At 42.6% G+C, this 13,192-nt stretch overlaps 1 protein-coding gene across 1 annotated transcript in view; it reads right to left on the reverse strand.

The window, feature by feature from the left end:
• LOC116971601 (rho guanine nucleotide exchange factor 28-like) overlaps positions 1–13,192 on the reverse strand; it is a 144,314-nt gene that overhangs the window by 82,420 nt on the left and 48,702 nt on the right. The window contains exon 2 of the mRNA XM_033018835.1: positions 10,460–10,503. Coding sequence (XP_032874726.1) covers positions 10,460–10,492 — 33 coding nt within the window. The 5' untranslated portion in view covers positions 10,493–10,503. The remainder of the gene's footprint in view (positions 1–10,459; positions 10,504–13,192) is intronic.

Genomic DNA, 13,192 nt, shown 5'->3' on the forward strand with positions numbered 1-13,192 from the left:
GCTGGCATCCTGGTGCCATCGCAACAACCTGGAGCTCAATGCTCTTAAGACGGTGGAATTGATTGTAGACTTTAGGAGAGCTCCCTCTCCCCTCACCCCACTCACCATCAACAACACCACAGTCACATCTGTGGAGTCATTTAAGTTCTTTGGAACCATCATCTCCAGGGACCTTAAATGGAGGCCACCATTGACTCCACAGTCAAAAAGACCCAACCGAGGATGTACTTCCTGCAGCAGTTGAGGAAACACAATCTGCCACTGGCAATGATGGTCCATCATTTTTATACTGCCATCATAGAGTCTGTCCTCACCTTCTCCATCATGGTCTGGTTTGGCTCAGCCACCAAGTATGACATCCGGAGGCTGCAATGCATCGTTCGATCAGCCGAGAAGGTTGTTGGCTGCAACCTTCCCCCCATCGACAAACTGTACACTGCCAGGAAGCGAGCGGGTAAGATCATCTCTGACCCCTCTCACCCTGGCCATAAACTTTTTAAAGCACTTCCCTCTGGAAGGCGACTGTCAAACTGTCTGACTGTCAAAGCCGCCACAGCCAGACATAAAAACAGCTTTTTCCCCACGAGCAGTAGCTCTACTCAACAGCCAAAAGTCTGTAGCCTCCTTTTGCTCAGGTATTTTATTTCATTCACATGTTTAAATTATAATGTTTTATTTTTAATTGTCTACTGTATATCGTGTTGTTACTTGCGAGCAAAGCACCAAGGCAAATTCCTTGTATGTATACAGGTCATACTTGGCTAAAAAAATGTTTTTAATTCCATTCAATTCAATAAAATGTATTCAACTAACCATTCTGCTGTTGCACACAGCCTGTTTAGGAGGAGTTGTCTGGCTTTAATTGCTGCTATATACCCATGAATTTTGGTCATTACTGGGCTGCAAGCAGCATAATTAAATTATAAAATCAAGCACCCAGCATAAATTTGGTGGCTGAACTATCATGAGTTACAATCAGCATGTCTTTTGTTTTTTTTTATTTTGGTTTTTTTCTGTGTGTTTTAAGATGACATTGCTAATGAACAGTTTGTCGAATGGAAATAAGTGGGTTCATATCCTTCAGATATGAATCAAGTATCCTAATGCCCCTGTCCCACTTAGGAAACCTGAACGGAAACCTCTGGAGACTTTGCGCCCCACCCAAGGTTTCCGTGCGGTTCCCGGAGGTTGCAGGTGGTTGCCGGAGGTTGCAGGTAGTGGAAGCAGGTAGAGAGACTGACAAAAACCTACGGGAACCGCACGGAAACCTTGGGTGGGGCGCAAAGTCTCCCGAGGTTTCCGTTCAGGTTTCCTAAGTGGGACAGGGGCATTAGGATACTTGATTCATATCTGAAGGAGATCGTGGCAGAAGGAAGGAAAGGGCTAATTACATTTGGAGAAGTCCTTATGGAGTGTAAACATCACCAAAATTACATGGACTTCAATGGGCTTTTACTGTATTATAGATTCGACATGCAAGAATTTCTCTTGAGTTGTCCTGGTATTTTCTGGTTGAAATCTGTTATTTTTGTGCAAGCTTGGAATAGGTTTTTTCCAAGTTCACACAAAAATATCCGAATTAAGCAGAAAATAACATTCAAGGCAAATAAAACTCCAGCATCTTTTTTTCTTGCAGTCCTGTAAAAGAAAATCACTGCTTTATAACCCAGCCTCACCCTCAAAACTAAAATTATGAAAACTGTAGATGCTGGAAATCTGAAATAAAAAACAGCAAATGGTCAACAGTGTTTCTGCCTTAAAAAGACGCAAGGTGCTGGGAAAACTCACCGGATCAGGCAGGGTCACTGGTGAACATGGATATGCAACATTTCAGGTCAGGAAACATTCTTCAGACTGTGGAGAACTTCTTCAGAGTAGGCATACCTTGAGGAGATACTGCAGTCTGAAGAAGGGTTTCGACCCGAACTTCGCCTATCCATTTTCTCCAGAGATACTGCCTGACCCGCCAAATTACTCCAATACGTTGTATATTTTTGTATACCAGAATTTGCAGTTCCATGTTTCTACACGTGCTTCTACATTTTTTTTTGATTTTGATTAATTCCCACCAATTCAACTAAGGATACCTGATCCCTCAAGGGTCTCGACCCGAAACGTCACCTATTCCTTTTCTCCAGAGAGGCAGCAGGACCCGCTGAGTTACTTCAGCATTTTGCATCTATCCCACCAATTGTACTATTTCCAGGCTCCAAGGAAGCACTTATAAAATTATTATTATGGAAGTATGATGTTGTGGCGATCAGTGAAACATGGTTGCAGGAGGGCTGTGATTGGAAACTAAATATTCCAGGATTTCGTTGCTTCAGGTGTGATAGAATTGGAGGGGCAAGAGGTGGAGGTGTTGCATTGCTTATCAGGGAAGATATTACAGCAGTGCTTTGGCAGGATAGATTAGAGGGCTCGTCTAGGGAGGCTATTTGGGTGGAACTGAGAAATGGGAAAGGGGTAGCAACACTTATAGGGGTGTATTATAGACCGCCAAATGGGGAGCGAGAATTGGAAGAGCAAATATGTAAGGAGATTGCAGATATTAGTAGTAAGCACAAGGTAGTGATTGTGGGAGATTTCAATTTTCCACACATAGACTGGGAAACACATTCTGTAAATGGGCTGGATGGGTTGGAGTTTGTAAAATGTGTGCAGGATAGTTTTTTGCAGCAATACATAGAAGTACCTACTAGAGAAGGGGCGGTGCTGGACCTCCTGTTAGGAAATGAGACGGGTCAGGTGGCAGAGGTATGCGTTGGGGAACAGTTCGGGACCAGTGATCACAATACCATTAGTTTCAATATAATTATGGAGAGGGTCAGAACTGGACCTAGGGTTGAGATTTTTGATTGGAGAAAGGCTAACTTTGAGGAGATGCAAAGGGATTTAAAAGGAGTAAATTGGGACTTGTTGTTTTATGGGAAAGATGTAGAAGAGAAATGGACGACATTTAAAGGTGAAATTTTAAGAGTACAGAATCTTTATGTCCCTGTTCGGTTGAAAGGAAATAGTAAAAATCGGAAAGAGCCATGGTTTTCAAGGGAAATTGGACACTTGGTTCGGAAAAAGAGGGAGATCTACAATAATTATAGGCAGCATGGAGTAAATGAGGTGCTTGAGGACGACAGATGGCACAATGGGCTAAGTGTTCGGCTGGCAACCGGAAGGTAGCTGGTTCGAATCCCGCTTGGAGTGCATACTGTCGTTGTGTCCTTGGGCAAGACACTTCACCCACCTTTGCCTGTGTGTGAATGTGTGTGAGTGATTGGTGGTGGTCGGAGGGGCCGTAGGCGCAGATTGGCAGCCACGCTTCCGTCAGTCTGCCCCAGGGCAGCTGTGGCTACAGAAGTAGCTTACCACCACCGAGTGTGACTGAGGAGTGAATTAATAATGCGATGTAAAGTGCCTTTGTATTAGAAAGGCGCTATATAAATCCCATCCATTATTATTATTATTATAAAGAATGTCAAAAGAATCTTAAGAAAGAAATTAGAAAAGCTAAAAGAAGATATGAGGTTGCTTTCGCAAGTAAGGTGAAAGTAAACCCAAAGGGTTTCTACAGCTATATTAATAGCAAAAGGATAACGAGGGATAAAATTGGTCCATTAGAGAGTCAGAGTGGACAGCTATCTGCAGAGCCAAAAGAGATGGGGGAGATATTGAACAATTTCTTTTCTTCGGTATTCACCAAGGAGAAGGATATTGAATTATGTGAGGTAAGGGAAACAAGTAGAGTAGCTATGGAAACTATGAGATTCAAAGAAGAGGAAGTACTGACACTTTTGAGAAATATAAAAGTGGATAAGTCTCCAGGTCCGGACAGGATATTCCCTAGGACATTGAGGGAAGTTAGTGTAGAAATAGCAGGGGCTATGACAGAAATATTTCAAATGTCATTAGAAACGGGAATAGTGCCGGAGGATTGGCGTACTGCGCATGTTGTTCCATTGTTTAAAAAGGGGTCTAAGAGTAAACCTAGCAATTATAGACCTGTTAGTTTGACGTCAGTGGTGGGCAAATTAATGGAAAGGATACTTAGAGATAATATATATAAGCATCTGGATAAACAGGGTCTGATTAGGAACAGTCAACATGGATTTGTGCCTGGAAGGTCATGTTTGACTAATCTTCTTGAATTTTTTGAAGAGGTTACTCGGGAAATTGATGAGGGTAAAGCAGTGGATGTTGTATATATGGACTTCAGTAAGGCCTTTGACAAGGTTCCTCATGGAAGGTTGGTTAAGAAGGTTCAATGGTTGGGTATTAATGGTGGAGTAGCAAGATGGATTCAACAGTGGCTGAATGGGAGATGCCAGAGAGTAATGGTGGATGGTTGTTTGTCAGGTTGGAGGCCAGTGACTAGTGGGGTGCCACAGGGATCTGTGTTGGGTCCACTGTTGTTTGTCATGTACATCAATGATCTGGATGATGGTGTGGTAAATTGGATTAGTAAGTATGCAGATGATACTAAGATAGGTGGGGTTGTGGATAATGAAGTAGATTTTCAAAGTCTACAGAGAGATTTATGCCAGTTGGAAGAGTGGTCTGAAAGATGGCAGATGGAGTTTAATGCTGATAAGTGTGAGGTGCTACATCTTGGCAGGACAAATCAAAATAGGACGTACATGGTAAATGGTAGGGAATTGAAGAATGCAGGTGAACAGAGGGATCTGGGAATAACTGTGCACAGTTCCCTGAAAGTGGAATCTCATGTAGATAGGGTGGTAAAGAAAGCTTTTGGTGTGCTGGCCTTTATAAATCAGAGCATTGAGTATAGAAGTTGGGATGTAATGTTAAAATTGTACAAGGCATTGGTGAGGCCAATTCGGGAGTATGGTGTACAATTTTGGTCGCCTAATTATAGGAAGGATGTCAACAAAATAGAGAGCGTACAGAGGAGATTTACTAGAATGTTGCCTGGGTTTCAGCAACTAAGTTACAGAGAAAGGTTGAATAATTTAGGGCTTTATTCTTTGGAGCGCAGAAGGTTAAGGGGGGACTTGATAGAGGTCTTTAAAATGATGAGAGGGATAGACAGAGTTGACGTGGATAAGCTTTTCCCACTGAGAGTAGGGAAGATTCAAACAAGGGGACATGACTTGAGAATTAAGGGACAGAAGTTTAGGCGTAACATGAGGTGGAACATCTTTACTCAGAGAGTGGTGGCTGTGTGGAATGAGCTTCCAGTGAAGGTGGTGGAGGCAGGTTCGTTTTTATCATTTAAAAATAAATTGGATAGTTATATGGACGGGAAAGGAATGGAGGGTTATGGTCTGAGCGCAGGTAGATGGGACTAGGGGAGAATATGTGTTCGGCACGGACTAGAAGGGTCGAGATGGCCTGTTTCCGTGCTGTAATTGTTATATGTTATATGGTTATATGATTAAGCCTGGTTTTCTTAATTTACTTCTTTTTTTTTTAAACCTGAACTCCATGACACCAACCAGTAGATGTTTGGCATGTATTTTATTAAAATTGTTTCCAATTATTTGAAGTTAGATTCCATACAGAACTGACATTAATTCTGACATGATAGAAACATAGAAACATAGAAAATAGGTGCAGGAGTAGGCCATTCAGCCCTTCGAGCCTGCACCGCCATTCAATATGATCATGGCTGATCATCCACTCGGTATCCTGTACCTGCCTTCTCTCCATACCCCTGATCCCTTTAGCCACAAGGGCCACATCTAACTCCCTCTTAAATATAGCCAATGAACTGGCCTCAACTACCTTCTGTGGCAGCGAATTCCAGAGATTCACCACTCTCTGTGTGAAAAAAAAAATTCTCATCTCGGTCCTAAATGATTTCCCCCTTATCCTTAAAATGTGACCCCTTGTTCTGGACTTCCCCAACATCGGGAACAATCTTCCTGCATCTAGCCTGTCCAACCCCTTAAGAATTTTGTAAGTTTCTATAAGATCCCCCCTCAATCTTCTAAATTCTAGCGAGTACAAGCCGAGTCTATCCAGTCTTTCTTCATATGATGTCATTGATCTGATCTGAAATGTCTATTCCATTTTGCTTTGCAGTTACTGCCTGACGCAATCATTTTTTGTTATTCTTATCTTTGCCACCCACAGTTTTTTATGCTTTTGAATAACATATAGATTTCTCCTTGCATGTAAACATTTTGGTCAGTACTTTTGATTTACGGAGCACATTAAGATTGTCAAAACGTTTAAATCCCTAAATGCAAACATTATCAGAAACATTTTCAGATTCAACCTACAGAATACCCTTCCCCTCTGATAGATCATTAAATAGGTGTCCAAAATAATACCTTAGCTGCTCCCAACCACTTCCCGTAAAATATCAGTAACTGGAGAACAATGTTATTTGTCTGAAAAGATTGTGGTGGGTGTAACCTAAAGAAACATGGGGATGGTTCAGATATCATCAATCACAAAAGCACCTTTGTTAGAACCTACTGACAATGATACACAAGTCAGCTAATGGGGCATGGCTCGGATTACAACTCTGTGAATACAACCCAATGCTTCTGCAATGTATTAAAATGTAATTGTCCTCAAAGACTCTTTATGACACATTCAACACCCATTAGGAATTTTCTAAGTGTATACAGTGCCACCAGCTGCAGATTGTTACTGGCTTGAAATTCTAGAATTCCCTAACAATTAACATTGTCGGAGATGTACAGTATTCTTTGCACAGAATAACTCATTGCAGTCTACACTGTTTTTTGTTCCATACATCAGCTCCTGATCTTTTAGAGACACAATGTAGATCAGTCAGTATTAGTTGACCTGATCCATGTCATGTTTTACTGCATGCCATTGTGTACTCAAACCGCCTTGTAGTTGAGTGCCTCGCATGATCTAGTCTGTTTGTCCAGCCTCTAGTTAGATTCATTGCTGAGCTTGAGCTTACACCTATGTATTTGAGCTCTGTGTGTTTACTATAATAAACAATTCATGTGCGAATCCTGAGTTATTACACATGGTGTCAGAAGTGGGATTGGTGAGTTCAGTGAAGACGTTGAGCCAAAGCGTTCCCGTAACGTCTGACAGTGTCCCGGACTTTGTGCCAAAGACTAATGGAGAGACTGTGCGTTCAAACTGTAATGAATCCCTGATGGCCAAAGAGCCACCGGTGTTATTGGCGAAATCACCTACAAGACCACAGGTAGTGTCACCCATGAAGTCTCCTACAAAGCCTGCTGAACCACCACCAGATATGAGGTCACCCGCCCCTCCAGCAGAGGGCCTGTACCGTACGCGTATAGGATGGGTTTGTCGGCCTAACCTTAAATACAAAGGGTGTATTAAATACTGATTTCAGGCTTCCATTACTTAGGCCACATTGTACTCCTCCTTATTCATATTATTCACGGCTTAGTTGCTTATTTATAAAGCATGGTGTCTTACTACTATACATTGGAAGTTTTAGTTATATGCTTATTTAGTTGCATGATTTACTATACTTAAGGAGGATGTAGATCACTCAGTATTAGTTGGCCTGATCCATGTCATGTTTTACTGCATGCCGCTGTGCACTCAAACATTCATGTGGTTGAGTGTCTCATATTATCTAGTCTGCTAGTCCAGCCTCTAGTTTGAGTTTGAGCTTACAACACCTATGTATTTGAGCTGAGTTTGAGCTTACAACACCTATGTATTTGATCTGAGTTTGAGCTTACAACACCTATGTATTTGAGCTGAGTTTGAGCTTACAACACCTATGTATTTGAGCTCTGTGTGTTTACTATAATAAACAACTTCTATTGATGTGCGGATCCTGGGTTATTACACATTTATATATACAATGCAGAAACAGGCCCTTCAGCCCACTGAGTCCGCCTCTACCAGCAAACCAACCCTATCTTACAAACTTGGAGCAATCTACAATTTTAACCGAAGCCAATTAACTTACAAACCTGCACGTCTTTGGAGTGTGGAAGGAAACAGGAGCACCCAGAGGAAACCCATGTGGTTACAGGGAGAATGTACAAACGCTGTACAAATAGCACCAATAGTCAGGATCGACCCCTGGTGCTGTAAGGCAAAACCTCTTTTATAGCATTGTGACACAGGTTGTTCGTTCAAGCCGTGGTGGTGCTCAAGGGCATTCAAGGGTGGTGAATCAGTGGAATTCTTTGCCACAGAAGGCTGTGGAGGGCAAGTCAATGGATATTTTTAAGGTAGAGATGGATAGATTCATGATTAGTACGGGTGTCAGGAGTTATGGGGAGAAGGCAGGAGAATGGGGTTGAGAGGGAAAGATAGATCAGCCATGATTGAATGGCAGAGTAGACTTGATGGCCGAATGCCCTAATACTGCTCCCATGGGGTAATCTCTTATGTGGATTTTTTTATGTGCCAATTAATATAACACTGGCATAATTCCAAGGGCAGTCTGCCCTGAATAAGATAGAGCATTGAGCAGCAAAATAAAACCATGAGGAAATACCTTCAATGATTCACCCTTTAAACCAAAATCAGTACATGCAGCTAATACAAAGTAACTTGCAAAATCTTCCACAACACGACTAGTATTGACTATAAATAATTCATTTTCTAATTCCATAATTATGCACGAAAACCAAAGGAAATATAACTTGAATTTCAGCCACCAATTTTAGATGTTTTAAAATGAAGACAGGGGTCCTGTGGGTTATTTTGTATGCCGCAATATGTTTTTGCACTCGACAGAAGAATTTAATTTAGAAAAAATGATAAATGTAATTGGATGTTTATGCATACTTCCAATATTCTGACTACACACAAAGCCACACAGCATCATATAGTGCAGAAGTTGCTCAGCATTCAATCCATGAGTCAAGCGTGTTTAATTGCCATATTTACTGAAACGGAACAATGAAATTCGTACATTTAGTTTAGTTTAGAGATACAGCGCAGAAACAGGTCCTTCGGCCCACCAAGTCTGTGCCGAACAAGGATACCGGCACATTACCAATATCCTACACACACCAGGGACAATTTACAAATATACCAAGCTAATTAACCTACAAACCTGTATGTCTTTGGACTGCGAGTGGAAACCGAAGATCTCTGAGAAAGCCCACTCGGTCACGGGGAGAACGTACAAACTCCGTACAGACAGCACCCGTAGTCGGGATCAAACCCAGGTCTCTGGCACTGTAAGCGCTGTCAGACAGCAACTCTACCACTGCACCACTGTGCCGCCCTATGTGTTACTTGCAGAAAAAGAGGTTCAATAAATAGAAAAATAAAAGTAGTGCTAAACAGAGAGCAAAACAAAACAAAAGCGTGGAATCTCTCATGCAACCAAGCCAGTTCATAGTGGCCATCCATAGGTGGTCTTAATTGAAAGATTATGGTCTACTTGGGACGACAGATGGCACAATGGGCTAAGTGTTCGGCTGGCAACCGGAAGGTAGCCGGTTCGAATCCCGCTTGGAGTGCATACTGTCGTTGTGTCCTTGGGCAAGACACTTCACCCACCTTTGCCTGTGTGTGAATGTGTGTGAATGTGTGTGAGTGATTGGTGGTGGTCGGAGCGGCCGTAGGCGCAGATTGGCAGCCATGCTTCCGTCAGTCTGCCCCAGGGCAGCTGTGGCTACAGAAGTAGCTTACCACCACCGAGTGTGACTGAGGAGTGAATGAATAATGCGATGTAAATCGCCTTGAGTATTAGAAAGGCGCTATATAAATCCCATCCATTATTATTATTAAGGATAAAGGGGAAATCCTTTAGGACCGAGATGAGAAAAACATTTTTCACACAGAGAGTGGTGAATCTCTGGAACTCTCTGCCACAGAAGGTAGTTGAGGCCACAGTTCATTGGCTATATTTAAGAGGGAGTTAGATGTGGCCCTTGTGGCTAAAGGTATCAGGGGGTATGGAGAGAAGGCAGGTACAGGATACGGAGTTGGATGATCAGCCATGATCATATTGAATGGCGGTGCAGGCTCGAAGGGCCGAATGGCCTACTCCTGCACCGATTTTCTATGTTTCTATGTTTACTTTAGTGACTGCGAAGGAATATGTAAATACAATTGAAATAGAAACAGAAGCAAGCCAAGCAGCCCACTCCAGCTGCTGAAAATAGCTGCTCAGTATCAACCTTCTCAATCCTTCAAAACCTTCTGTCTTGTTGATCATTTTATTTTTTCTAAATCAAGTAGGGATAAATCTTTCCAATTTAATCTTTCTCTGCATGATAACAGCCTCATTCCATGAATAAATCTATTGAATCTATGCTACTCTGGCTCTTAAGCAAAAATATTCTTCTTTAAGTATAGAGAACAAAACCGCACGCAGAATTTCAAATGATATCTCACCAAATTTCTATAGAGATTTGGTGAAATTGGTGAGATTTGGCTACCTGAAACAGGAAAGGATTAATTCTCCACCATCAGCCAAACTTCGTTTTGACCCAAACTTCATTTTGACACAACCTTCATTAAAGATAGAACTGCAGTTGTTAGGAAAATAAGTACTTACATATATTGGCACTTTGTGGCAACTTAACTCCATCGCTTCTACATCTGTGTACGGAAAGAGAGAATTGTTTTTCAAACAATTTATTCATATATTTTCGCAGCACATTAAAAATCCCCTGGAAAATGAAAGGTTATATCTGTCCACAAGAAGACACAGAAACAGCTAAGCGGCATGAGCAATGGGTTTCAGTGCAGAAGAAAGTTAATATATCACATTATCTGTACACTGTGGATGGCTTGATTGCAATCATGGGAAGGTGCAAAGGAGGATCCACTGTGAGGGTGGGGGAAGAACAATGGACAAAGGAGGACCCGGTGTGGGGGAGGGGGAGGAGAGGAGAACAAATGGGACCTGGCGCGGCGGTACTTTGTGAGCACCATTTGGGTATGCAAGCAAAGAACTTCACTGTGACTTGTCACGTGGCAATAAAGTATTTATTCATTCATGTATAGTCTTTCCTCTGACTGGTCAGCACGCAACACATTCTTTTCACTGCACCTCGATACATGTGACAATAAACTAAACTAAAACTCACACATCACATTATTTCACCAGTCCTTGATATGCACGGCATTGCTAGCAACAGCTATGTTCATTCCCTCAAGGAAAATTCAGGAAGTAATTTGATCTACTATGCAGGTAACACGGGTGCATCGTGTTTTTGATTTAAATCTTTTTATTTGAATTTCACAGCAATTTGCATACATACAATGATAACAGACAGTGACAGTCAAGGCATAATTGTGCAACAGTATGTAAGCGACCCTCAAAGCCCTTACCCTTACCCACCTTCAACCCACCCGAATCAGGTCGGAACCAAACGGGGACAAACAACACTCACATACATACACATCCACACAAATATGGTAAGATAACCGAAACAAAAAGTACTAAAAAAAAAATATTTTTTTTAAAGACAAAGAAAAAAAAGGGGGTCGCTAATAACAGTAAATAAGTAAGTAATTAAATAAATAAGTGTGGGGAGGGTGGGGTTAAGGGGAGAGCAGCTGTAGTAGAGCAGAACAATGATGGAGAGCACTCAGTCCTCTTCCGAGTCCGGGGACAAGTTGAGAGAGTTAACAAGTTCCAAGAAAGGGTTCCATGTATCTAGGAATGTCTTGGTAGAGCCTTTGAGAGAGAACCTAAGTTTTTCAAGCTTTAAATTGTAAAGCACCTCCTTAATCCAGCGGGCGTGTGTCGGGGGACAGGTGAGCCTCCAGTTAAGCAAGATCAGTCTCCGGGCTAGCAAGGTTGTAAAAGCTAGAACCCATTTCACCGCAACAGAGAGGTTGGTGTTGGGAGGGGTACCGAAAATGGCTGACAGTGGGTTTGGAGGAATAGTCTGACCGTAGGCTCTGCTTATCAAGTCGAAAGCACTCCTCCAAAAAGGCTGCTAGCTTAGGGCAAGACCAAAACATATGGCTATGGTTGGCAGGAGATTGATTACATCTGTAATCATTTTTAAGTACCTGCACGTCAATATCCATCTCTGCTGTGTTAAGTTAATAACACCCTCGTTCGTGAAATGAGCCCATGTTCTCCATTTATGTAAACTGGTGGGTGGCTTGGTAGCAAGCTGAGAGCTGAGCTTCTTCGAAGCACTGAATTGACCCTTGACCAAGCGAACGTGCCTGCCGTATTTCCGAGATAACATGTCCCAACACTGATCCAGTGCCTTTCAGTCCCCGCCAGCAACATAGCGTTAATCTTACAGATTTTTCCTCTCGCAAACCCCCTACTGGGTCTACTGCTCGCTGTCAGAATTGTAACTATTTTCATGCGAAGGGTCGTCAGTTCTGTGTTGCTTACGGAAAAGCTTGCAATTTCTGTAAGAAATTAAACCATTTTGCTTGATGCTGTCGTTCCCGTGTGACTGCTAATGCTTCAAGGACAATCCTGCACCTGCTTCAGCAGGAGATCACTGATACTGACTCCCAAGAGCCTGAGTTGTCGTCCTCCGCTTCGCTCTCAGACAGTGTAGGTAACAGTTCTGCCATCCACTCCCTACTCCCCTCGTCTAACGAGCTACTTGACCCTGAGGTAACCATGTTCGTGAATAACAAGCCTCTTCTTGCCAAGGTGGACACTGGCGCGAAAGTCAATGTCATATCATTAAGGGAGTTCAAGAAAATTCGCAATGCTGAACGTATTGATAAGGCCTCCGCAACACTTCGGGCTTACGGGGGAGAGGTTCTGCACCCACTCGGAAAAGTTGATTTAAAGTGCATTGTAGATGAACAGACCCGCACCTTGCAGTTTTACATTGTTAAAGCAAATTCAGAGACTTTGCTCAGTATCAATGCATGCCACGATCTAGGCCTGGTGTACTTTGACTCGCTGTCCACAAGCTCTGCCTCACTGATGAGCCCACTCAGCAACTACTCTCTCAATGCAAAGACCTGTTTAATGATGAACTTGGCAAGTTACCTGTCAAATATCGCATTACTGTTGATCCTAAAGTCACACGCATGGTCCGAGCACCGCATCGTGTCCCACATGCCATGCGTGACAGAATACACGCTGAACTCAAACGCATGCTCTCATTGGGTGTTATTGCTGAGGTAACTGACCCGTCCGACTGGATTTCCACCATGGTCATTGCAACTAAAAAAAACAAGGAGGAGATTCGTATCTGCATCAACCCCAGAGATCTTAGCACTGCCATCAAGCGCCCACATTACCCAATGCGAACCACTGAAGGTGTCGCTGCACAGATTGGCAACGCAGCAGTAT

Source organism: Amblyraja radiata, chromosome 3, assembly GCF_010909765.2.
Source record: "Amblyraja radiata isolate CabotCenter1 chromosome 3, sAmbRad1.1.pri, whole genome shotgun sequence".
NCBI lineage: Eukaryota > Metazoa > Chordata > Chondrichthyes > Rajiformes > Rajidae > Amblyraja > Amblyraja radiata.